At 47.0% G+C, this 27,337-nt stretch overlaps 1 protein-coding gene and 1 pseudogene across 4 annotated transcripts; one reads left to right on the forward strand and one right to left on the reverse strand.

Annotated features, from left to right (window-relative positions):
- Positions 1–1,235: 1,235 nt before the first annotated feature.
- LOC118543402 (V-type proton ATPase subunit D pseudogene) lies at positions 1,236–6,061 on the reverse strand (annotated as a pseudogene).
- A 104-nt stretch (positions 6,062–6,165) lies between these two features.
- STMN4 (stathmin 4) lies at positions 6,166–26,095 on the forward strand. Of its 4 annotated transcripts, XM_036104439.2 has the most exons (8): positions 6,166–6,308; positions 18,809–18,900; positions 20,002–20,097; positions 20,761–20,841; positions 21,281–21,489; positions 22,345–22,536; positions 23,222–23,275; positions 25,475–26,095. In XM_036104439.2, exons 2-7 carry the CDS (start codon positions 18,888–18,890, stop codon positions 23,240–23,242), a joined length of 612 nt encoding a protein of 203 aa, XP_035960332.1. In that variant the 5' UTR covers positions 6,166–6,308; positions 18,809–18,887; the 3' UTR covers positions 23,243–23,275; positions 25,475–26,095. The 4 variants fall into 4 exon arrangements, with proteins under 4 accessions (XP_035960332.1, XP_035960331.1, XP_035960334.1 ...); XM_036104438.2 differs by lacking the exon at positions 23,222–23,275; XM_036104441.2 differs by lacking the exon at positions 20,761–20,841.
- The last annotated feature ends 1,242 nt before the right edge of the window (positions 26,096–27,337 follow it).

Below are 27,337 nucleotides of genomic sequence, written 5' to 3' on the forward strand. Positions count from 1 at the left end.
CATCATCACCAGCATTTGATAGTGTCATTTTTTATTTTACTTGTTCTAATCTCATTGTGGTCTTAAATTGCATCTCCCTTATTGCTAGTAACATTAAACATTTTTGCATGTGTATATTCGTTGTCTGTATATTCTAGTTGATGAAATGTCTCTTCATATCTTTTGCCCATTTTCTTTATTTTCCCTTGGCAATCGTGTATTTTATTACTACTCCCAAATTTCAACAATCATCTCATTAAGCTTATTTGTAAAACACTGATATATGAAGGGGAGTGGGGTGGGGAGCGAAGGCTACCCCCTTCTTCCATGTCTACAGAAAGAGCTCTTTTTGGATGACAATCCCATGTGCAGATCTGAGCATAAGCATGTTGACTGTTAGTCTTAGCAATAAGTTAGTAAAAAAAAAGGAAGAACTCATCTTTTTTTTTTTAAGATTTATTTATTTATTTTGAGAGAGAGATAGAGAGCGTGTGCACACATGTGTGTGTGAGAGCGCATGTGGAGGGAAGGGCAGAGGGGGAAGGAGAGAATCTCAAACAGGCTCCCCCCTGAGCTCAGAGCCCCAACTCAGGGCTCCATCGAAGGACCCTGAGATCATTGACCTGAGCCGAAGGCAGCCACTTAACTGAGTCACCCACGTGCCCCAGGAAGAACTCATTTTTAAATCATTTTACTGTCTGTACCACAGTCACATCTAAGTTGGCAGAACCGCTTCAGGACTGACGGGGCAGTGACCTGTCATGCAAGGAAAAATAAGTGAAGGTTTTTATAAAGCTTGCGGAGAGAAGTGCCGCGGTCACACAAGGATGGCTGCAGCAGTCTCAAGGGATGGTGTCAGGGTGCGCGAGTGAGCAGGGGCGCTACAGGGTAGTTGGCCCACATGTGTTGCCCGAAGGCCACTGTAATCAGGGCAATCTCCTCATGTTTCTCAAGGGCAATCTCCTCATGTGTCTGGGAAGCATGTCACTTGTAACACAGATGTACATGGAGTGGGGTAATACTTGCGCAGAATAAATTCTTCAAGTTCCCGGGCAGTTTCTACCAATCTCTTCTGTGACAAATGGTTGCAGAATTATGATTCTGCAAAGGAAATCCCGTAAATGGACTACCAAGAAAATTTTACAACCTGCGAAATTCCTAGACCAAAACAATAAAGAACTACCCATACCGAACTTACGCATCTTGTGTTCAGATGCTCGGCCTGAGGGCTTCTGAATGCAGCCAAGCAGGAAAGACTATCTGAACAGAAGAGTTCTGTGCTTTTGTCCAGCCAGCAGATTAGCGGGCTCCCGTCATCTCTCCAGCTACCCTCCGCTGCGCCAAGTCCTGCTCAGATTTTTCCTGGAGAATCTTTTTCTTCTTCTGTATTTTCTTTAACCTGTAGAAGTCTCACTCCCTCGCATCCAACTCTATGATGATACAAGCAAGGGTGCATCCAATCCGGGGAAGGATGACACGTTCAGTGGCATTTACACGCCTGTGGGTTATCTTAACAGCTTCATCCAAAGTAACAAAGGGAGTCTGCAGCGAAGCTACTCCTACTGCTTTGGCATTATTCCTCTTTAATTCAGAGGCATTGTCCCCACCTCTGGCTAAACCAGCCAGTTTGTAACTGTCAGTTCCTTCATGGTTATGTTCAAATACTGGCAAATATCACCTGCGGCATTATCCTCGCCGGAAACTTCACTTAACCTTCACTTACACTGTGGATAACTGTGGTGCCCAAGTCCCCTTGGACTGTGAACGTGGCCTCGGCAAGTAAGGGCAGCTTCTCTCATCACATTTTAATCTCTGTTATTTTCTTGAGGGTCTGGTGAAATCAGGGAGTTAAGGCATCACATTGTTTCTTCGGGAGGTTTTGACCTGTCTTGCTCCTTTTAATGGAGCCTTCGCAATGGTCTGTGCCACCGGCCAGGGAGAGGTCTCACTTGGGTCTTTGCCCACATTCTGAAGGTGACTATTTGGCTCGGGTCCCCTGCAACGGTCTCAGCCACAGCGCCTTCCTCTGGGAGGAGGATGCTCGTTGTGCCCATTCTCTAATGGGGTGTGTGTGTGCATGTTCAGTTTTGATATAAATGCTCCTGTTTTGTTAAGTTTGAAACTGGCTTCTCTTACTTGCAAACTCACAGGTAGTCTACTCTTGAATTCAACAGAAATAAAAGCTGATGTTTATTGAGCACATACTTTGCATCAGGCACTGTTCTAAGTGACTTACAGGTTGTAGCCCCCTAGATATGTGTTGTTTTTAGAAACATCATATGTTGTTCTAAATATTAACCATCATTACAATTTAGTTTACAAATCCAATTATCAGCATAAATAAACAGGTTCAGCAATCCAACATTGCCTAGATTTGAATTGGCTAAGTTTTATTTGTGTTTCAGTTGATTGAAAAAATCTAAGCTGTTGGTATCATAAGCGTGCATGAATCACAGGAGCCAGTCTTCAAGTGAAATAGCATGGCTCACATTTTTAAAAATTACATAGTATGCACGTTTTTATTTGTTTTAAGTAAATGTCTGACAGTATTCAATTCAATAAATTCTATAGAAGAGATCTCCCAAACTTTAGTCTCCCCCTAAAATAAAGGCAGAAAATGAAAGCTCATTTAAGACACACAGTTTTTAAAAATTGCATTGGCATGAGGGTAGCAGTCTGCATGGGCAGTGACCAGATATTCTGAATTCTTGTGTGAGGCAAGGACCATATTTCCTGAAGTTTGGAAAGTGACCAGAAGTTTGCTGAGGGTCCCCAAGGTGACTGTGCTGTTGGCCTTATAATAGAACTACGTGTGTGAAAGCAGAGCCCCTCTGGGGCCTGGGCACGGTCCTCTGGGCCCCGGGGGGGTGTGAGCTTGAGTTATGGGTGAGTCAAGTCATTGAACAGGGACTGCCCTTACATGCCTGGCTTCTGGAAAATCAGTCCTCTATGCTGCAGCTTCTTTCTACCCTTCAACATCAACAGGAAGATGTGGAGCCCCCTTTCCTACATAATAGTCATATTTCCACCCTGGGACGAGGTAAATGAATGGAGTCCCACAGGGTAGCCAGGCAGCACGCATGGATTCAGGGAATGGCCTCCCGCGCCCATTGCCACGGTGCACCCTGAGCTGTGGAAAGTGGCAGTCAGCAGAGCGACATCACCGATCTGCTCCTCACGGGCCCTGTGTCCCTTTGACTAATGTCCAGCTGCTATATTTAGATGGACTGATCACAGGCAGCTGGCTCTCCCACAGCCAATGCAGCAGGCCCAGCGTTGGCCTCTGTTCACCCACCTTCCTCAGCGGAGGACATTGAGGTGCAAGGAACACTTGGCCCATCTCCTTCCCCTCCATCTGTTCCCTGATGGCAACCCCACCCCTCTTAACCTCTGGGCTTTGACTTTGGTGATTGCTCTCCTCACTCTTTAACCTTTGGACTCGATGCTTGACACTTTTTCCTAAAATAACTGTATTTCTTTCTCTGTTCCATCACAGTACTGCCTTATGCCATCTTGGGGAAGCTCTGGGACTCTCCCATCTGGTAAGGCTGGGCGGGCAGAGCTGTATGTGGCTTGCCTACTCTCCCTCTTCCCGATATTAGCCCCCACCAATTCAAATCTAGGTCTCACCACTTAATGGGAGGCTGTGTGCAAGTTACCTTGACCATTTGACTCTGTTTCTTGTATAAATGGGGTCTTGAGCCCCTTTCTCACAGGGCTGTAGTGAGATTTACTGATTACACACACACACACACACACACACACACACACACACACAGTCCTTCACTGGGTAGTACTCAGATACTAGCTAAATAACTCTAGAAATAAGGCAGCTTTCTGCATTTCCCTTTTCCTCCCACCTTGGTCTCTGCTCTCAGGTTGTGATGTCCTGTCCTCCTGCCCCAGCCCCCCTCTCTTATTAGTCAGTAAAAGGGATGCAGACAGAGTGCTCCCCTCCCCTAGTAGCAGAGAATCTCTCATTGGCTGCCATCACCATGGCAACTCACTGTCTCCTCCCCACCCCCACCCCCCCTTTCCAGAGCAGCCGATTGTGGAGTTCCAGACTTCTCAGCGCTGGGAGGGAGGAGGAAAGAGAAGACGGGGGAGGGGAGAGAGGCTTCCTTGACTGCAAAGGCGGCCACATGGTTCAGTTTCGCTTGGACTCCTGAGACCAGCCTGGCACGCAGTGTGGCCTCTACTATCTCTGCACATCCGGGCAACCATTTAGATATCCCTAGGCGCTCCTGATTCCCTTTGAATTGGGCCAGCTTGGGACCTGAGGGTCCTGGGTTCGTGGCGTGTGGCATGCATGATAGCATGTTATTCCAACCAAAGATAGCATGTTATTCCAACCCACTGCCTTTGCTACGCTGCTGGGGGTTACACGACAGGACCAGTGGGAGCAAGCTTTGTGAACTCCAAAGGCTGTCAGGGGTCATTCATCATTCCGGTCACCCTCCCACCCCCACCCTGTGTGGTTGGCCAGAGCGGGGCAACTAAGTGGGTGCTTTCCTCTCCTTTCCTGATGACCGGGTGTGGGGGGGGGGTGTTGGAGTTGGAGATGTAAGTCCACGTGGGGCCCCCGGAGAACAGCACAGGGCACTGGGCAGGGAGCCGCCAACCAGTGGGCCTAGTCCGTGCTAGGGCCCGAGAACCTGCTTCCTCCCCGAGACGCTTGCAGAGCGGATACATGGCATGGCTTCTACACACACAAACGGTGATGTGCACATGCTCTTGGTGCTTGCAATTCAAAAATGATTTAGAAGCATGGGCTGAAGAAAGGTAACTTTTGTCCATTCTCAGTCAGCAGGGCGGTGGTGGTAGAGGGTGGAGGTCAGTGATATTGACGGTGGTAGAGCAGACCCTCCACAGAAAGGGTGAGGGGAGAACATCCTGACACCTGCTACAATGAGGATGAGCCTTGAGGATATGATGCGAAGTGAAGTAAGCCAGAAACAAAAGGACAAATACTGTATGATCCCAATTATATGAGGTAATACATGAGGTAATGAATTTGCTAGAAGAGGTAAATTCATCGGAACAAAAAGATTAGAGGTCACCAGGAGCCGGGAGGGGGAGGGGGAGGGGGAGTTAGTGTTTAACAGGGACAAGGTTTCAATCTGGGAAGAAGAAAGAGTTCTGGAGAGTGCTGATGGCTGCACAAAATCGTGAATGTGCTTAATGCCATCGAAGTGTATACAGAGAAATGGGTAAAGTGGTAAGTTTGGTGTTTTGTGTATTTTACCACAGTAAAAGATATCCACCCCCCTCCCCGGAAAAAGGAGGTGAGGTGAGGCGGGGTGGTGGAGCACTGCCATGGGAGTGCGGGGATGGAGAACACACTCAGCAAGGCTTTGATGGGAGAGGCATTCTAGAGAAGGGGTCTTGTTTGACCGGCTACCTGGCCCTGCCACTTCCTGCGGACCAGCTGGCCGAGAAGGTGACATCAGGGGCTTCCTGCCCTCATTTCCTGAGACAACTAGGGAAGCCACCATGGATGACCCGTCCCCTCCCCTCGGGGGTCCATCTGTTTTAGGAATCACCAGGGTAGTGATGCTCCTCAGCTTCAGTCATGCTCTTCTTCCCTCTGGACAGCCCAGGGAGGGTTGAGTGGCCTGTGAGGACCCACCAGCGCTAGTCAAGATGCCACAAGAGAGGCGTGGCCAACATCACAGCCAGGTGGCAAGAGGGAAGCCCTGCTCTCCTGGGACCCACGGGCCATGCCCTCACGAGCTCCAAGGCCTGGGGTGTCTGCAGTCCCTCCTTGCCTTCTGAGTCACCATTCAAACCCACCAGCCCTTCTGACAGGAGCTGGAAACAGGCACCAAGCCCTCTGGAAGCTATTTTTGGGGTTCATCTGTTCTTTCTGATTTCTCCTCTAGATTCCATATTTTCCCACCCCCAGATCTGAAAGAGCTAAAGATTCTGGAAATCATTCATCATTCCCCCTCTCCGGGTGCTCTCCCTCGCTGGACAGCTCAGCTTGCAAGCAGTGCCTTCACCCCCACCTTCCTGTACCACTCCCCTCTTCTTTTCTGGATCCCCACCCTCACCCTCTGGCCCCCAGCTCTGCAGGCGGCATGGAGAGCAGGCTGTTTGTCTGACATCATCCTCCACTCCCTGGCCTGCTAAGAGTTACTCACTCAGGCAATCCCTGCTCCGCCAGAGGAGGCTGTCCAATTGCCAAGCAACCCACTGCTGGCCAATCACAGAGCTTAGAGGTGATGTCATGGCCAGAGCGAGCAGCGGTGCTGATGTGGGGAGAAGCCCAGGGTACCACTAATTGAGGGAGTGAGGAAGGGAGCAGCTCGCCTCGAACAGGACTGCAGGTAAGTAGGAATGAAATGCAAATTATTTGAGACTTTTCAGACAAAAGAGAAAAAAATTAGCAGTGGCAGAGAGAAGTGAGGGGTCTGGCACCATTTGTGTCGCCTTTTGGTGTCACTCGATCAATTAAACTTTGTCAAATCCTGGGGGAAACGGGGTGATGTGAAAAGAATAGGGCTATCCCAAGGGGTGAGGGGGGGATAGAGTCAGTCCTTCTATTCCAGAGCTCAGGAGAGAGAGAGGCAGGCGGGAATTGCCAGGGTTTCTTTCAGGTCGGATATTCATGGTGAGTTTTTCTGCATAAAAATGTTCTGTTGCTCAGGCAGAATGGTTTTGTTCAAAGTCTGGCTTTGCCTGAGCTGGCTCTGATGCCCAGACCCGTTTCAAGCTAGCATCTGCCCTGGGTTTTACATTTCCTTTCCCGACCACAGTTTTCCTTGGCTCCTTTTCTTTCTCCTCTATCTGCACTGGGTTACTTTTTGCTCCTGGTTCTGAGGATACGATGAGATCACCGCCTCTTCTGCACCCCGCCCCGCCCTGGGGTCAACCTGCTCCTACCTGGGCAGGGCCAGGGGGCTGTCAGGCTGCAAACTGTGGGAAGCCACAACTGCCACGCCCTGGTCCCCGCGGGTGGCCGAGCCGGCCCCTCCTCGCTCAGCCCACTGCCCTCGCCAGGAGTTTAGGGATTGCTCTCTTCTCATCCAGGGGGCCAGGACCAGGGATTTGCTGTCCAGTGGCCAGGTCTGTCCCCACATGGTGATGCTGTCTTTGTCTCATTCCTCCCAGGAAGACACAGTCAGGTGTGGAGGAGTCCCATTGTCCTGAAAAAAAAAAAAAAAAAGGCAGGTCCCCTGAACCCCTTGGGGGGGGGCAGAAATATTGAGGCAGCCCAGGTCAGAACCCCCTGGGCAGGGATAGCCCCGTGTCTCAAGACCAAGAGAACACATTGGGAGGGGATGGCCAGCGGTGGCCTGCTGGAGTCCTGCGGGGTGGGTGGCAGGTTGAGAGGGAATGTGGGAGAATCTCTCTCTACTGAGGCTGAGGCCCCCTCTAGGGGGAGGAAACCTCTCCCAAAGGCAGGGTGCCAGGGGGAATGAGATCATCCATCAGATGAGGAGATAATCATAGTGCTGGAGTGAGAGGTGAGGAGGCAGAGGGGCAAGGTCTGATTAGCAGCTCCACCGAACGAAGCTAGAGCCTCCAGAGACCCTACCTGTCCTCTAGGGCCAGCCATCACCCTCTCCTCAGCTTGCCCCAAGCCTCCACCTTGCTGCTAGGAACTATGCTTGCACCCTCCTTGAAACCCACTCATCACCAGTGCCAGAGCACCTGTCAGCAGGTCCCAGCCCTTCTGGGATCCCCAGCTCCACCCAGGCCACTCCTGGAACAGGTTTAGAATGGACAAGGATCCTTAACTGCTAGATGGATCCACCAAGAGCATTGTAGGGAGTGAGCTCCCCATCACCGAGGGTATTCAAGCAGATGTTGGCTGACTACCTGCAGGGTGGCTGTAGAGATTTCTGCATTGTGTTGGAGACTGGTCTTGGTTAGTGTTTTTCAAACTGCAGATTGAGATCCAATAGTGTATTGTGAAATCCAATTAGTGGGTTGTAACTGGTATTTTTTTTTCAAATAAAATGGGATAAAATAGAGTAGAAAAAAAGTCGAAACACATCCCATATAGTGGAGTAAATGTTTCCTCTACCTTTTCTTAGTTATGTATTTTCCGTTATGTAAATATTTATGAATATAATGTTTATATTTATAAACATATTTTAGAAATATTATTATATTTATAAATAAATACAATATATTTCAGTTACATGTACATTTATGTGTATGTATGTAGATGTATCAGCGACTATACATATGTGTGTATGTCAGTATTATGACATGTACATACTGGATCATGATACAAAATGCAGTTCTTTATTGTCGGTCCCAGTAAGAAAAAAACATTGGCTAAGTGACCCTTGTGACCTTTTCTAAGACTGTAAGCCTGTGGATAACTTTTACTAGACTATGAACTTCTTTTTAAAAATTTTTAATTTTTAATTGTGGTAAAATACACATAACATGAAATTTACCATTTTAACCATTTTATAGTGCACAGTTCAGTGGTATTAACTATATTCACATTGTTGGGCAACCATCACCACCATCCATCCCCGGAACTTTTTTCATCTCTCCAAACTGAAACTCTGTCCCTGTTGAACACTAACTCTCCATTCCCTCTCCCCCCAGCCTCTGGCAACCCCCATTCTATTTTCTGTCTCTGTGAATTTGACTACTCTAGATACCTTATATAAGTGAAATCATATAGCCTTTGTCTTTTTATGACTGGCTTCTTTCACTTAGCATAATGTCCTCAAGATTCATCCATATCATAGACTATGAACTTCTTGCAAGGAGAACTGTCGTGTTCAAACACGTCCCAATGACCACGTACAATATAGGTGTCCAAAGTCCAAGTACTGTGTTAAGTGGAAAACTGTGTCTCTTTAGGGAGATATTGTGTTCTAAAGGACCTATCAAAAATTGAGAAGTCTGGTCTAATATTGTTCTTCCTGAGCAGAGTGTTGAACAGACATACTATTGGCTGGTGGGGTGGTGAGAGTGTCTTGCATTTTTTTTGCTTAATATTTAGATTTCATTTTGGCTCAATAAAAGAAATCCCAGGGCCAAGCAAGTTTGGCTGCCTTCTCTCATCCGACTAGGTCATTTAAACCACATTTGCCATATGGGATGTAAGTGTGCTGACAGATAAGACTTAAAAGTAGAGCAATAAAGATTGATAAACTGAGATCCAGAGAGTAAGGTGTGACAGGAAAGAAGGCAGAGAAGGAAGGTAAGAGAGAGGTAAAGAGAGAAGGACAGAGTGTCTGCATTAAACCAACAGTATAGAAAGAATGGGAAAATTCAGATCTTTTGTGCTGTTGATTTTAAATAATTGGATGTTTTCAAAATCAAAATCATAATTCAGAAGGGCTTAATTTTTCCCGAAGTCTTAAGATCCTTTCTCCAGACCCCCTTGATATCTTTATATTATTTCTCACTTAACTGGAGACTATCATTTGGAGATACAGAATTCCCAGAGATTTTGAAATCATAGGTAGACAGAAATGAGACATTTATTTGGGGAGGAGGATAGAAATTTGGGAGAAAATTATAAAACATTCAAAATGTGTTTTATAATGCTCTGTAGAGAAACAAACTCTATTCCCCCTCCCCCCTGCTTTTTTTGGCTTGGCTAATAAACACTCATCGTGTAAAATTTAATTTGCTTATTAAGTTAGAATTTGCTATATTTAGAGATGTGATAGTCCGGAAAAAGATTATTTTTTCTGTTTTTCTTTGAGGAAGAGTATGGGAAAAAAAACCTCTTCTGATATTTTAAAAAGCATTTTGCAGGTTTTTACATTTTTATTTCCACTAGGAAGACAGGAAAATACACAGATAGAGGTCCACTACCCCGGCTTCCCCACACACACCTACGCTTCTGCCTTCCCTCCCCAGCTCTCACTGGTCTTTTTTATCCATTCAAACTGATCTTTGCCGTGTGTCCATTCCCTTAGGGTCCTTCTGTCTGAGGTAGGTGGTAGGAGGCAAGAGGACAGAACAGATTGGAAGGGGTAGGGCTCTGGGGTGATTGGCCTAATTTATGGCAGAGCACAGGCAACCCGGGAGTTCAGAGAACAAACCAGGGATTGTGAATCCAGAGAAGGGAGCTGAGTGCAGACTGTAGGGTGAGAGACCCAGTGGGCGAGGGGGTGAGGCAGTGTGCAGAGTTCCAGTGGATCGTTTGGGGGTCAGTGCCCAGAAATGCAAGCCAGGTAGAAAGCAAAGTTGAAACCAAGAATGAGGAAACAGGTGGATAGATTCCATTAGCTGATAGTGCTAATACAACTTACCTGACTATTGATTCTGGGACAGGTGTATCTGTCTTCTTCATCTGCCACCAAACAGATATGTAAGGACTCAGTAAGTATTCCATGAACCCTGTTTGAGGAATATATTACCCCAGAAGTAGTCTGTCTAGCTAGCCAAAAGTTTTTTTTAACAAATTAAAGAACTCAGGTACAGAGCAGATATGGTATTGATAATGGTGACAAAGAAAATACTAGAATTTAGATTGTTTGTCTAATTATTTTTCTTTATTGGGGGGGGCAGAAGGAGAGGGAGAGAAAGAATCTTCAGCAGGCTCCACGCCCAGCGCAGAGCCTGACGCAGGTCTTGATCTCACAACCCTGAGATCACAACCTGAGCTGAAATCAAGAGTCAGATGCTGAATCAATTGATCCACCTGGGGGCCCTGAGTCTTTGTCTAATTATTATCAACATATTTATAGAGCTGAACACAAATGTCCAATATCTTAAGGCTAAGGAATATGTCTACTAAATTCATCATTGTATTACTTCCCAGCACCTTCCTAACGTAATGCATAGAGTAGATTCTCAATAAATATTTGTTGAAAGAGTAATTTAAGAAAGAAATCAATAATAGTAATCCAGAACTGAAAATACAGATCACTGTGACAAAATCAGAAGGTTTGTGGTGAAAGGAAATAAAAGCATGCAAAATCTCTCATCTTTCACAAAGAAAACCATTCGCTACTGTTTTCTTCTTAATGTAATAAAACATAGATATAAATGATTTTTAACTTGGAGATTAAAACAAGATGTAAAACTTGCAAAGCACTGGGGAAGAATGAAAGAATAAAGAAAACAAGAATAATATTGTAAAAGATGAGAATCTTCCTTGGTCGTAGCTAAATGTGGGTTGGGAACCTGGCTCTGCTCCTCCAACTTAATCTTGGGAGAGGCACTGACCCTCTTTGGTCCTCTGTCTCTTCATCTGAAAAGGGTGGGAAATGGAGATGCCAGGGATCACCCTGGCTCCTCCCATCTACGGGCAGAGAGCTTGACCCGTGGAAATGCCTACAGATCTATTGCTTGTTCTCTGCTGATGTGAAAGTGATTTAATTTATTACACTTGATAGGGCATGTGTATGCATTTGAACAGGACTTTCTGAGGCAAAGCCTGTTGTAAGAAAGAACTCAGTGGTGAGAACTTCAAGCCCTGGGGCTGCCCATGGTTGGGAGGCAGATGTGGGGCAGGCAAGGCTTTGTGCGCCCTTCATCCACATGCCCTAGGCAATCATCCATCCTACTTATATTTACACTTGGCCTTGGATATGAGAAAGTACCATGGAACTTTGAAGGCGTTAGTTCAAATCCCATCTTTATCATTTTCTGCTTGTATGACTTTGGGCACATCAAGTCACTTGCCTGAACTGATCATCAGTAGAATGGGTATAATAGAACCTATTTTATAGGATTTGGAGAGAATGCAGTGATAAAATATATATGCCCAATTTACAACTATCTAGAAATAATGGACATTAGGAAGGAAAAAAAAAAACTAGAAGGAAATGCCAACAGTGAAAAGTAGCAAGATGACAGGGATTTCTTTTCTTTTCTCTGTCACATAGGTGTTCTGAAATAGGATATTAATATGTTTGTAATTAAAACATTACATATAAAATGTATTTGTGTCTGGTAAACTATAAAGCACTCCAAAATATTGCTACTGGTGTGACTAGGACTCAGATTAGTAGGGCTTCCAAGTATTCTGAGTCCAGGATCTCCCAGGGTCGCAATGCCTTGCACTCCATCCAGCGACCCTGAATGCAAGTCCGTGCCCTGGAATTTTGCTTCTAATATGTTGATTCTTCTGTACGTATTGAATGGAAAACAGAAGCAGCCCAGAAAGTGCCGCCACTGTAGATTATTTGGGACTGTCGTTTTTCTAGACTTAATTTTCCTTCTTTGGCTGGCCTCCCAACGTAGCTGTTAAAACGGGGAGGGGATCCTTGGACGCTGTGCTTGCCAACAGGTGACTCCTCTTTGTTTCCTAGAAACACAACCAAAATGGCATTTCTAAGCCCGTTAGGTGCTGTCTGGGAGTTGCTTCTGACCACAGCTCTCACCATCTCTTCTTCGTGAAGCCATTAGAAGCAACCTAGGCTGGGGTGGTGATTAGACAAGCGCCAGCTCCCAAAAGCCGGCTTTGCAGTGATTACACACTGTTGCGCTTTGCCCACTCGCCCTCTGTGGGTCTCACTGGTCCGGTCTTGGCCTGTGCTCTAGTATCTGTTCCTTCTCCCTTTATAACATGGTCCCTGCTACTGCTGGGGAATTGCTGTGGACCCACACAGCATCTGCAAAACTTTCAGAGGCTCCAAATTCTCACCCTGGGGACCTGTTTCACATTTGCATCACCCCAGACCCCTGCGGTTATTTTAGGATCCAGCTGAGGGCTTGGCACTGAATTATATAGTCAATAAATATTGTGGAAAGAACCACATTCAAGAAAAAATAATTTATCTCCTTTTTTTTTTTGCCCAGATAAGACATATAGCTTTCAGTCAAAGTCTTCTGATCTGCACAAAATAACCAGGGTTACTGTGCAGAGATAGGATTCCATGACATTTAGGTAGGTTCTACAGCTGATTTCAGGCACATACATCACTTCAACAGGACTAGTAATTGGCACAGACCTAAAGAGCCACCTCCCTCTTCTGCCCATGATTAGAAGTCCCGGATCACTGTGTCCTTGCTCTGATTCCACGCCAGAGTCTATCCTCTCTGAACACCCTCACCAGGGACCACTCTAGTCAAGCCACTTGCATGTGCATTAGTTTCTTACCCTTCAAAAATAGTCCACATAGGATTTGACACATCCTGAAAGCCTTATCTGGGCATTCTTTGCAGTGATAAATAAAACACTGGCTCCCTTGGGGAGTGTGGGCAGTCAGAGGTGCCTCAGGAGATCAGGGGTGCGCCTAGTAAATGGTCATGATGCCACAGCATCAGAGAACTGGGTGCTCATCTCTATTGGCTCCTGGTCATCGACTGCATTACAGAAAGCCTGGGAGCATGGGGCACCATTTCCGGTCACTTTAAATCCCCATCTTTTCATGCTGCTCCCCGACGTGGCCCCCACGTGGGTTTTCCCCTCATGTCCTAGTGTGTGGGAGGAGGGAAGGGCTCAGTATGAAGGGCAAGGGCACTGGAATTCAAAGGTTTGGACCCTGGTCCCAACTCAGCCAGTGTGACCTCAAGATCTCTGATCCCCGGGAGGAGCATATTGGCACTCTGGAAGGGACAGTTGTTGGTTGTGTGGGATGGATATGTGCAGTTCAGAGTGTTTAGTTTATCCAGCTGTTGCCCACTAAAGGCCTGGAGCACCTCTAGTCTAGTGACCATCAGAGAGTCCCACGTATATTTCTGGGAGTGAGGCTGTCCTAGTTGAGACCCTCAGGCTAGTGATCAGAAAATCACTCCACTCCATTGCTGACATTCTGACGTTCGAGGGGAAAACTGGGGGCTCTGACCTCTTCACTTTAGACATCTTTCCCCCACAGTGCCACACGAGATCCCCCTTCAGTCAACAGCCTTAATTTCTAGACCTTCTCTCTCAGCCACCCCGTCTGCCAATCAAAACATACTCATTCTGCGTCTTGTCTCTTTATGGCCTGGGTCTCTTCTCGGTTGGGTTATTGCTAACTAATTATTTCTACCAATTAGGTTAATGGTTCAATCTATCAACAAAAATGTGTGATCACTTGCTTTTCTATACATAGACTCTTAGATGCTGGAGCTGGAGTAAATGTATAGATTGGTTTGCAAACAGGGAAACAGTACTGGGGGGGATGCAAACAGTTGAGGCTGTTACTTGTTCTAGGCGGGTCCTCATCACTTTGTGCCTAGTCCTGGCTTCCAAACTTCCTCTCCTATTCTTTTCCCCAAGCTGATGCTGCCGGAAGAATCTTTTTGCCTGAGTAGCAGCTAATGAACATCCCAGCTCTGCTCTTACTACCTGTAGGCTTTTGTGTCATTAACCTCACTCTGCTGAGCTTCAAGTTCCCTCTCACAAATAACCTCAGAGAAGAAATTGAAATAATGCTTGTGAGTTTTCTAGTACCAAGCAGGTGTTCAAGATGTGGTAGCTATTCTTTTTGGTATTATCATCAGCATCCCCATTTCCCCTCTCCCCTCTCAGTCCAAAGATGTCAGTGCCTTCCTACGGAATAAAATATAAAGTACAAATGTTTTCCCTAGTCTGCAGGTCCCTCATCCTCCTATTGCTATTCTACCAATTGGTCCCAATGAGTCCTGCATGCAGCCCAGTGGGTCTTCTCTGTTCCCCAATAAATCCAGTCCGCATGCCCACACACTGTCAAGTTCCAAAGCCATGGCAGGGATAGAGGCACCTGCAGAATCTGATTTGCCTCAGAAGCCCAGAACCCTCTGACCTTTGCTGTCTGAAACTTGAGTCCTCTTACCACCTGCTATGCTAGATCAATAATGGCCAGCACAGGGGCTGGGATGCCCAGCAGCCTGCACCCATTAAAAGTGCTGGGGAGTGAGCGCTGGGCAAGAGTCAGGAAGCCACTGTTGTGGGCTCTGCTTCTGTGGCTATTGACTGAGTGGGTGTAACTCATCTACCTTGAGTTGGGGACTGCTTTGATCTTTGCTATGGCTGAATATAGTCATTGTCCTGGTCTTCCCTAGTGCTGCCAAGGCCTGGGACTGGCCTCTGCCATAACAGAAACCATGCAAAGAGCCTCTATGAGGGCCAGAGGTTTGTCTCAGCACAGAGTTTTCAGATATAGTCATTGTCCTGGTCTTCCCTAGTGCTGCCAAGGCCTGGGACTGGCCTCTGCCATAACAGAAACCATGCAAAGAGCCTCTATGAGGGCCAGAGGTTTGTCTCAGCACAGAGTTTTGCCTTATGATGCTCTGATATGTAACGTTTTGGATAGAATTTCCCCCAATGGGCCTGGCTCATGTCTACTCTGGCCTCTATTGTCTCTTAATTTTCATCTTGCCTCCCTGAATTCCTGGCATTTTGTCCTCTTTGACCTTGAGCAATAACATCCCTTAATGCCCTTCTCTGGCAGATGCAGGACAGGCTTGGTGGCCCTACTGCATTGCAGGTATTTTGCTGTGGCCTGACAATGTAACCCAAGCTAACCCAAGCCACCAAGTCATTTAATAGATTTGACAGTGAGAAGCTTGTAGGGACCAAGCCTAGAGACTAAGGCTGGTTTGTGGGCCTTTGGATTGACTGGACATGCCCAGGAGAATGATCTGAGCTGCTGGTGCTCTAAGATGGGGGGAACAGAGGCCTCAGAGCTGTTCTAAAGGGCCTCCAGGCCATGGGTATGACTGGACCCATTCAACTCTGATGCTCCATGTTAATTAGGGGCAATGTCAGGCCCCCTGCTTTGGCAGCCACCACCCAATGGCTTAGGACCCCTCTTCACTGCTTGGCCTTCTTGAAGAGTCTATGCCCTACCTCCTGCCCCCTTCTATCCTTTCTCAGAATGTCCCACAGGCAGCAACATCTTTTGGGTCTTGAATGCAATAGAGATGATGTGACTATGGCATAAGGATTTATTGTACCCATAAGTACAAATATACAGATTACCTTAAGGAACAAGTCAACTTTGTATAAGCACTAGTAGCTGAGATAAGGTGGAAGAATCACAAGTTTGAACCCTGGCTCCATCTCTTACTGCGTGTATTAGTTTCCTGCAGCTGCTGTAACAAATGACCACACACTTAGTGGCTCAAAACAACACAAATTAATTCTCTCCCAGTTCTGGTGTCCAGAAGTCCAAGATCAAGGTGTCAGTAGGGTCACAGTCTCCCAAAGACTTTAGGGGAGGAAACTTTCATGCCTCTTCCAGCTTCTGGTGGCTCCAGGTGCTCCTCGGCTTGTGTCTGCATCAGTCAAATCTCTGCCTCCCTCTTCAGATGGCCTCTCCTCTCTGTCTGTCTCCTCTCTGTGTGTCCCTTATAAGGACTCTTGTCATTATATTTGATGCCACCCAGATAATACAGAATGATATGACCCTGAAGTCCTTAAGTTAATTAAATCTGCAGAGACCCTTTCCAAATAAAGTCACATCCCCAAGTTATAGGAGTTAGCATGAGGACATATCTTATTGGGAGACACATTCAATCCACTACACTGGATGGCCCTGGAAATGTCACTTACCCTCTCTGAGCCTCAATTTCCACATCTATAAAATGGGGACAACAATCCTTACATCATAAGGTTATTATGAAAATGAAAATGAAAATATCTGACACATAGTAGATGCTCTATAAATACACATTTTTGATTATGTAGACTCCAGCCCTGTGAAACAGAGAGCTCTCAGTTACTAATCCCTTGGCTATGCATACCTCTGCCCATCTCTGGAGTGTCTCCTGTTCCATGCCCTAGTCTTCCTTCTCAGTGTCTCTGACCTATGTTCTCTACCTGGTTCCTTATGCTCCTACAACTCCTAGCACAGTATCTTCCATAGAAGTATAGAAAGCACCTATTCATGTCTTTAATTAAACCATATCTACAGGCCAGACTGGCATTTCCTGAGTCCCCAGAACCATGGAGGAACTAGCATCCAGTCTCTCCCCTGGTCACAAAGGAAGAACTTAAAAGTGAGAAGACCTGGATCAAAGAACCAGCTCTACCACTAAGTAGCTGTGTGACCTTAGCTAAGAGTCTTAACTTCTCTGAGCCCCAGGTTCTATATCTGAAAGTGAAGCTGATGATACCTGTCTTGTCAGCCCAGCCTCATGTGAAGATTAATAGGGATAGGACAGGAGTTGTAATCCGTGCTCCATGAGTGGATGGCCTTAATTATCATGCCCAGCTCAGGCTGAGGGGCACAGTCCTTCATTCCAGGTACCTACCCCTACAGAAAAAGTCCAGCTCAGTCCCCCTTCTTTCTCAGAGTGTCCTTCTCTGCCTCACTTCACTTACTTGGACCCCCTGCTTTAGATCCATTACCTAGGTTAAGTCTAATGCTACTCCCTCTCCCGGCAAGGGCTCGCTCACCCAGCCAGTCACCTCATCAATCAGCCTGGTTATAAGCCAAAATTGTGTGGAATGGAGCCTCGTGACCAGGGATGTCACATCCAGGCCCTGTTCAGGGACCCACTGGTACTGTCAGGATCAGCTTGACTCTGAGGAAAAAGGCCCATTGTGCTGCATAGCGAGGAGGGTGGTGCATGGCAGGGGCCTCTGACTCCAGAGAACACAAAGACGCTGCAGGGAAGAGAGCACTTTAAGGCCAGTTGACCTGGCTTTAAATCTCTGCTTTTATAACTCTCTAACCTCATGACCCCGAGTAAGCCACATAAACCCTCTGAGCCTCTGTTTCCTCATCTACAAATGGAGATTACAGTCCTTAATTGCAGAGCTGGTGAGGACCAGGGCAGTGACTCTGAAGCAGGTGTGTGGGTGGTGGCTACCTGATGGAAAAGGCAGAGGAAAAGAAACTCACATTTATTAAGTACCTCCTTTTTGCTGGATGCTGTACATATGCTTTTCTTATTGAATTTGTGCAACTTGGTGCAGAATTAAGATGGAGAAAGCAAATTGGACATGTGAGTGACAGCTAGTAAGTGAGATCAAGTCTGAGTTTGACTCCACATTGGTCTGATCCTAAAGCTGAGCCCCCTGCTCCCATTGGCTCCCCTGCCCATTCACAGCTAATACAGACCCCCGTTGCCAGAGGGAAGACACCTCATTAAGGAAGGAAAGGGGCTCTACATCAGTCTCAGAGCCCTTTGCCTTTGAGATGCAGGCAGTGAAACTGTTGGCTCACACCACCCTCTGCTGGCACAGTGACCACTGAGGGTGACTGTATTAGTCGGCATTCTCCAGAGAAACAGAACCAATAGGATGCATCAAGAAAGAGATTTATTCTGATGGATTAACTCATGTGGTTATAGAGGCTGAGAAATCCCACAATCAGTCACCTGCAAGCTGGAGACCCAGGAAAGCTGGTGGCGTAATTTCCATCTCTGCACCAACTACATTATGATGACATTATTCTGTAATAATGTTTGTCTCTCTTGTAGTCCAGGGTTATGTTAAATGGGGTCAAGGAGTGTTTAAGACAAGAGGTTCTTGGTGGGTAGTGAGTGAGGGGCCATCTGGAGTAGTATTTTGACATCCTCTGTCCAATTCCCTCTGATCTCATATCAGAACGGGCTGGGCAGGGGGGTCTGGGATGGGAATAGGGAGAAATTCAGGACACAGAGTTATTTTTTGAAAACCTCCCAAGTGATTCTGACTTAGGATTTGTCTCTCACCCTAACCTTTGCTTTAGGCCAGCCATTAAGCTGCACAGGGAGACAAATGAACACCTCTTGACACATACAGTTTCGGGAAATTCATGTCTGATACTCAGGGGGCTTGAGACTAGAAAGCTAATTATGAAACTATCATTTGTGCATGGAAACTGAACTTGATTGTGGTGATGTTGAACAGGGGTCTGTGTTTGGGAAAGGGAGAGTGGGTGTGTAGAGTTCCTGGAGGTGGGAGCAGACCAGGTGCCTCCTGGGATTCCCTCCCCAGTTGTATAAAGACCTTTCTTAAGGGAATAACCTGTCAGTGGTAAAATATTCTCTTTCTCAGATTTGTGACAGCATCCTGAGCTGGTGACAGACCTACTTTGTGACTTTCAGCCGGATTCAGCCCTCACATTCCAGAAAACATGACCCTCGCTGGTATGTACAAAAACTGTTTAAGTGATGGGGCCCCACAGCATAAGATATTTCTGTGCACACATATATGTACTTACATAGGCACAGAGAAGGATAAAAGACTGACAGGAAGTACACCTAAGGGTTAAAAGAAGTTATGTCTAGATGATGGGTGGGATCACCATTGAGCTTTTCCTCCTTTTTACTCATCTGTGTGTGTTTTTAAAAAGTTTTTACAATGCACATATATTATTTTACACTTAATTATGTTTTCAATTTGTAAAAGGAAACGATGAGGAGAGTGCCTGAGCACTGTGCTGGGTTTAGCTGAGAACAGAGAGAGCTTGAACATAGTGGAGCTTAAAACAAAGGGCATTGGCCCCAGAGTGGTGGGGGTACTGGCAGGAGCACATGCCAGGGCCAGAGCAGAGGTGGGCTGGACTTCACTGTATCAGCTCTAACCTGTGACTTCCTGCTTTTCAAATCCTCCCCTGACACGAAGAGGCTAGACGGTGGTGGGAACTCCTCCAGCCCTCATGGACACCAGCACCTCTGGCTTTGACCACTGCACTGGGAAGGTCAGAGAAGACTCACATCCTGACCTTGCCACTCAGTGAGGGTCAAGACTAGAGGGATGGTGGTGAGCTTCTTTACCTTTCAGAGAAGCACTGCTGAATGCTTTGAGTAAAATGGAGTGTGGATTTCCTGCATCTTGGAGCAAAGTAAATGAAATATTCTGGCAAGCATGAGGAAATAGAGAACTAGGTCTAGGTTGCCAGGCTGGGGCAAAGGCACTAGTGCTTGTGGTCTTTACCTGAAGGCATTTTGCATTCAGTACTAAGAAGGGAAACAATGTACTGAGGAGAAGATGGGATCATCTGGGTGCTCTGGAAGGCTCAGGTTCTAATAAGATGGATAGAAGTGGATCTAATCACACACAGGAATCCTAAACCAGGCTGCTCAGGGCAAACAGGGCTGGATCCTCAGCCAAGGGGTGGGTCTGGGTGGTTTAGGTGCCTCTGTGGAGCCTGGTCACCCCTTGCTGCTCAGGCACCCAAACTCTCACGAAGGCTGACTTCTGAGTCTAGTAGGGGTCACCATGTTGTCCTGTTGGTGTTTCTGCAGCCTACAAAGAGAAGATGAAGGAGCTTCCACTGGTGTCCTTGTTCTGCTCCTGTTTTCTGGCCGACCCCCTGAATAAATCATCCTATAAATATGAAGGTAAGTGAGGGCCACCATTGGGAGAGGAACTTGTGGAGGGTTCCTGGGCTTGTATCCATGAATACCACACTCCTGTCCCAATTTCATGAAACTCTCCTCCCCATATCACGTTCTCTTTCCTAGAGCCAGGAAAATCACCACAGCTTATTCTGAGGGTCTAAGCACCATGTGAAGCCTGGTGTGGGGCTGCAGCTGGGGGACTAGACAGCAGTTGAAAATCTGAATCAGACCCTCTGCCGAGTGACCTTGATCTTAGCTTTTCTTCATTCATTTAACAAATGGATGCTGTGGAGGATACAGAGGTGAAGCAGACAGAGATTCTGCCCTTGGAGAGCACCTAGAATAGAAGACAAGATGCAGTATAAATCACTAGATTCCACGGTTGACAGGCCTCCTCTGCGAATGGTGGAGAATGCTCTGAGAGTCCAGAGGTAGAGAGAGGACTTCCACCTGCCATCACCCAATGAGGGGGCTATGCTGACTGGGACCTGTGATAGGGTCCCAGGACACTGGCAGGGAGCACTGAATGACCACGTTCTGCTCAGGGAGGGGAGGGAACAGGTCACCTCTTAATTTCCCAGGGATTAAAAGGAAGGGACAGTTTTGTTCTGGAAATGAGAGATGAGAGTGCTTGGGTTACCTGAGATTGTTTTTTCTGTCTAGGCTGGTGTGGGAGACAGTGTAGGAGGAAAGATCAAAGCCAGCGGAAAGACAGTGCTGACTGGAGAGAAAGAAGAGAGCAGGGTAGGAGGGAGCAGGGGAGAGGTGGCAACAGGATGAGCCATCAGATTGGTAGTGGGATGAGGAGTGAATGGGTGGTGGGTGGTGGGCAAATGCACCACTGTTGGCCACCACTCAGGACAATTTGAGCAAGAGCTCAAGTATGGGAGGAGCCTTGTTGCAGAAGCAAAAGCAAAAGCATTTGCTACAGCCATTATTAGAAACCACAAATCCTGGGACCTCTACTCTTGGAGCCTGAGCCCTTGCTGTGGCTACCAACTCCTTCAGCCCCACTGGAGCCCATTGACCCTATTAGGTGCCAGGTTCAGGACCAACCCAGAACACTGGTCTTTGATTTGCCTTGGGGACCCCAGATTTCCCATATATGTATGCATGTGTGCATGCTTTTGGGGTGCCCATCTAGTCTACAGGGGGTGAGCAGCCTGTTTCCTGCTCTCTGCAGCAGACACAGTGGACCTGAACTGGTGTGTAATTTCTGACATGGAAGTCATCGAGCTGAACAAATGTACCTCGGGCCAGTCCTTTGAAGTCATCCTGAAGCCACCCTCCTTTGATGGGGTTCCTGAGTTCAATGCCTCCCTACCCAGGCGGCGAGACCCATCACTGGAAGAGATCCAGAAGAAACTAGAAGCAGCTGAGGAGCGAAGGAAGGTAAGTGCTGTCCTTTCTTTCTTCCAACTCAGCATGACAGGAGGGAGTTGGAGAAGATAAGAGGTGGCTCTGAGCTGAGGTCAAGTCACCACCAACCTACAAATATTTAAGTAGCCCCTCCCATGTTCAAGGCAGATAATGAGGTACCATTGAGGGAAACAAGGAAGTAAAGATCCCTGGTCTCTAGGAGCTTACAGTTTGGTTAGAGGGATAAGGCATTGCATTACATATGTCCAAGAGGTGGCCTAGTATGCACACTAACAGGAGGAAGACATTGACAAACACTAAGGATTTATGGAAAGGCTAGACAATCAAGGAAAGGACTCCTTAACTGGGGGAAGGAGAAGGTCATGGTATGGTATCCTTCCACCCTTTGTGTGCCCTCTGTGCTTCCTATTGATTCTTATGGCCCAAATCTGGTGCCATCTTTATGTAAGCTTTCATCTTTGAAGCAGAAAATAATCTTCTTCTCCCTTGGATTCTTACAGCATTTCCTCTCTACCTCTTAAGGCATATGTCACATGCTAGTCTGGATTAGAGTTATATATATATATATGTCTTACCTCTATGAGACTTTTTTCTTTCCCAAGTTGCTAGGATAGTGCTTGGCACATGGTATATAGTCATCTAGTATTTGTGAATGAATAAAGGAAGGAGGGAATGAATGAAGGCAATGAGAAAAAAGAACTGAGGGAATGGTGGGAGAATCCAGAAAGTGTCCTTGCTTCCTGCCAGTGGGCCAGGGACCAGGCTCAGGGAGGCTGCATTCTGGGTGTAGAGTTCTTAAGTTATGGTGAAAACACACCATGGCATGCTCACTTTCAAGGGCCTCTTTTTCCCTTTGTGCTGCCTTAGTACCAGGAAGCTGAGCTCCTGAAGCACCTGGCAGAGAAACGAGAACATGAGCGGGAGGTGATCCAAAAAGCCATTGAGGAAAACAACAATTTCATCAAGATGGCTAAGGAAAAACTGGCTCAGAAGATGGAATCCAATAAGGAGAACCGGGAGGCCCACCTTGCCGCCATGTTGGAACGGCTGCAAGAGAAGGTAAGTGTTCTTGGTGAGAGAAGAGACTCCTGGAACACTCTCTTCCTTACATGGCAAGTATAAAGGACCTACATATTATTTCAGGTAGCAAACAGCCTCAGGTAGGAAAGGGGGTATTTCTGTTAGGCTGGATCCTTACAGAGTTTCAAGGGATGTTTTGGGAAGTCATTGGCAAGAAACGAGCTGAGCTTTAGAATTCCTTGGGGGATATTATGCGCAGCTACACAATTGAAATTTCTCATTGTCTTAGGGAGATTAGACCTCTTATCTTCTAGAGAAAGCCTGCTTAATGCAAGAGAGTAAGGATGAACAAGCAGTTGTACATTCCTGGTTCATCCTTGAATGGACTGATTCGATTTAATGAAAGGTGATGACTTGGGCTCTTGGCTCTAAGCCAAGGGCATGATAAGTTGAGTTGACCATTGAGCAGGAAACATGATTCTCTCCAAACCTATGATATGGACTGAGTGAGTCACTGGTCTTTCCAATATTCTGCCCTTTGTCAATAAACCAAATGGTGTCACCTATATAAGAGAAACGTGAGAGACTGGGATTGGTCCCACGTGTCAGCAGAATAACAGCCCGTTCTGCTGAGAACACGTTGGCCTCATTTCCTGAGTCTCAAGCCTGCCCCAGTTTCTCCTGCAGCTCCTGGGAGAGCTCCAGCTCTGTGTTTTATTTCCAGGAGCCGCCTGCTGCGCGGTGACTCCCGGGACCCGATCGGTGGCCTCGTCCCATGGTGAGCAGCGTGGTCCCCACTCCTTCCTGCCCATCCACCTAGAGTCTCAGGCCCTTGGCAACAGCTACTAGAAAGATTGGTTTCTTTACAGGGGATCTGAATGTTGCATAGGCCCTGCAGCTAGCCAGCATGTGGCAGCCCTTCCGCTCTCACACTCCACCATTCTAGGGGCAGTAAGACCTCCACCAAGTATCAGATGGGAGGGAAGTGATCTGGGTCTCATTTCAGTCTTCCCCAGTTATTGAGGGATGGCTAGGAATAAACTCTTGCAGGAAAAAAAAATCTGAGATTGCCGTAAAAAGGGGGCATGGGCTCTCAGGCCAAACCCAAAAGAAATAATTGGGGCTAGAGCCATGATATGGTACTTAAAAAATGGCAAAAACACTTTTACTTCTTCCAACTCCTATCCTCACAACAAATGCATGAGGTAAGCAGAACAGTGTTATCCCTATTTAATCGATGGGGAAACCATGTCAGAGAAGGTCAAATAACTTGGCCAGGGTCACGCAGCCACTAAGCAGTGCAGCTGGGACCAGAACCCAATTCTCTGGCTATGTAAGTCCAGGGGACTCTTTCAACCCCTGTTTCAGGGGGGCCAGCCCACAATCATCCTATTGGCCTTTTGCCAGAGAGGGGACCATTGGAGACCAAAGAAAGAGAGCCCAGAAATCTAGGGTTCTGCCCAGAGGCTCACGTGGAGGTCAATTCCAAGGGGAAGGGATTGAGAAGCCCCCCACTGTGGAGTAATAGCTATGGAGGTGGAGTAAGACTCAAAAAAGCAAGATGTCAGAGTCAGAATCTGAGTGGGCACCACTCCTTTGGGATTGACTGACTCCTTTGCACCCTTGGCCACTGATGAATGTGGGAGATGGAATAAGAGACAGGTGTGTGGCTTCTGCCCTGCTCCAAGCCAATGCTTTCTGTGTCGGTATCTGCATGGGTCACTGATCATCCACATCAGATTCAGCTGGTGTAAAGTTTAAAACTACAGATCCTTGGGAGCCTACTGATCTACTGTCATGGGGCGCCTGAGGACCCAGCAGTATAACAAATTCCCTAGGTCATGCTGATACATAGCAAGGTTTAGAACCACTGCCCTAGATACAACACTACCCACACTTTCCCCAGGGCCATAGAAAGTTCTAGGGCTTTCTCAGGGATGGATTCATAGTTTAAGGTATATCCTGGGCTCCTGGATTGCCTCAGTAGGCCTACTCCAGTCTGACTTTTGGTATCTGGATATGATACTATCTGGATGATTGCCAGGGTCTGGCAGAGACAATATTTATGGAGCACCTGCCATGTGCAAAGTGCCATAGGAGGAACTGGGAAAGAAGAAAAAGATGTGCTCCCTGTCTCCAAGAAAGTCACCGTCCAATAGAGGACCCAGACAGATGCACAATGAACAGGGATGTAAGGCAGACCACAATGTGCCCTAGAGGTGAACACTAAAATCACAGAATTCTAGAGGTAAAAAGAGCTTTCAGTTTAGGGCCCTCTCTAAAAACCAGGGAGCTGAGGAGGCCTGATTGATGCAGCAGTTAGTCGAGGTCACACAGCTGATGGGTCTTTGAAGTCAGATCCCATCTTTTGGCTTGATTACACTGTCCGATGAAGAGGGTTCTCATACACCACTTGTGAGTGAGTCCACTTTTTGGAGCTGGGTGACATTTCCAAAAATTCTTCAGTCAATTTATACTTAAGAGCCCTCATCTTTCACTGAAGGGCTGAAGAAAACAACTTGCACTGAGGGGATGGACAGAAATGAAAGCAGCGGTCACGTTGCAAGTGTGTGCAGGGGACATTTGTAATGAGGCCTGTCTGTCCTACCTGCTCCTCTGGCGTAGCTACACTGAGCTGCTCCCTACATTAAGTCAAGCAATGCACTCAGTGCAAGCCCAGGATGGCCAGGTGAAGGAGGGGCAAGCTGGTGGGCTCTGGGGTCGCTGTGAGGTGGGTCCCCCATGGGAGGTTGGTCCCAGTCAATGAGCTCCCTGGGGCCACACCAGTCGGCTTGCTCACCTGCCTCCTACCAGTCTCACCTGCCACCTTCTGCCCCTTCTCAGGACATCTTTGCAGACCTTTCTCTTCACTTCCTGCGGCAGCAATTCTTTACTTTGGGTTCTCTTGCCCCTTGGCTTCCCTTTTATCCCCGGGGAAGCCTGTGTGACCTCCCCTTTTCGCTCCCTTCCTTCTCAGGACAAGCACGCGGAGGAGGTGCGGAAAAACAAGGAGCTGAAGGAAGAGGCCTCCAGGTAAAGCCCAGAGGCCAAAGAAGTTTCCAGAACAGCCGGACAGCTCCAGCAGCTCCGCAGTTCCCGAGGCAGCCTCGTCCGCCGTCGGCTGCTCTCCCAGCACTGGGGTTTGGGGGGAGGGGGGTGGCCAGGGGTGTTTCCTCTGCTTTTGGTGTTTGTACATGTAAAGAATTGACCAGTGAAGCCATCCTATTTGTTTCCGGGGAACAATGATGGGGTGGGAGAGGGGAGAGAAGGAGAGAATTTGGGAAAGGAGGTAGAGAAGGACTCATGGACATTGCAACCCTGCCCACCGCAGACTCAGGTCAAGTCCTTGGCTTTTCTTCACAGTGAACGTCCAGGCACCGTGTTGAGGGAAGCTGCAAACGGGGCAGGAGAATTACCAAGTGAAGGGTGGAGTCCTGGGTGAGGCAGTGGCTGCAGGGCATGGCAGGAGAAGCCCAGGGAGAGGGTGGGGGGCCTGGAGGTATTGCTTCCGCCCTGCAACAGGTGGGATGAGGTCTGAGTGTGTGTGTATTAACCATTATCTTTTGATCATCATGACCAATGAAATATTTACTCCAGGTCTCCCGTTCTTTATTTCCTGAATTTGTCCTTTGAGTGGTGGGCAGAATATTCTTGAATTTGGTTTCTACCCATTAGGTGGCAGATGCCCCTTTTGTTCCTTAGTTGGACTATCAGAGCATCTGAGAGGTGCTGGGCGAGGTGGGTTAAACATGCCAGCCTTTGGCATAATTGAAAAGTTTGCTTTTGCTTTTCTTCTTTTTCTTTTTTTTTTTTTAAACCCCCTTTGTGGGTTGTCCATTATTGGATTGAGTTCACTGAATTAATGAGGAAAGAAATTCCGTATTGCCTTCTGTGGATTGACATTCTGATGGTCCCCCACATGCATAGTAAGAAGGAAGTTCTCCTCACTTTGGGAGTGTGGTATTCTAGGTGGTTACAAAAGTGAGCAAGGAAATAAAATGTTTGTTAGTAGAAAGTGGAGGGATCCTTTCAGACCCAGCAGTCACCTTATCCAAAACACTAAACCATGATTGGGAAAGGAGTCTCCCTCTTCTTCTGCCCTGCAGACAGGCCACAGCCTGCAGGTTCCCCACTCTGCCCCACACATTGTAGCTTTGTACAGCTTTATAAATAAACCTTTTGGTATTGCCCCCACCCCAACCCACTAATGGTACACATTTGACTTCTTCATTTTAGGATGGGATAACAGGAAGCATCATTGATGATGATGATATGCAGGAGAGGAGGAAGGTAATGGCAATTAACACTTAAGCAGCACTTACTAGCTGTCTGGCAATTTTCTGGGTATATATCTATGTCTATATCTATATCTGTCACTTAATCCTCACAACAACCCTACCCAGTAGGTACTCTTATCCCATTTTGCAGACAAGGAAATTGAGGTATAGAAAGGTTAAGTAACTTGCTCAGGGCCACACAGATAATAAATAGGTGAATAGAGACTTGAATTCTGGTCATTTGCTCCCAGAGTCCAAGCCCTTAGCCACTGCACTGTGCTGTTTCTCAACACTTCTAAACCAGAATATGAGTTCCAGGATAGTGTTTCTCAAAGTGCCAGTTGTGGCTCATTGGACTGTGAAATCAACTTATGGGTGCCACCCAACCTTAATTTTTTTTTAATGGAATAGACTAGGAAAAAAAACAGGCAACAATGGAGATAGTATTTTGTAGAAGTTGTGTTTCAATTTTATATTTACATATGTGTGTTCTAGGTCACAGCATAGTATGTATTTCTTTCTGGGGGTTGCAATCAAAGCTCATTGAAAGTCACTGCTCTCCA

Source organism: Halichoerus grypus, chromosome 3 (assembly GCF_964656455.1).
Source record: "Halichoerus grypus chromosome 3, mHalGry1.hap1.1, whole genome shotgun sequence".
Taxonomy (NCBI): domain Eukaryota; kingdom Metazoa; phylum Chordata; class Mammalia; order Carnivora; family Phocidae; genus Halichoerus; species Halichoerus grypus.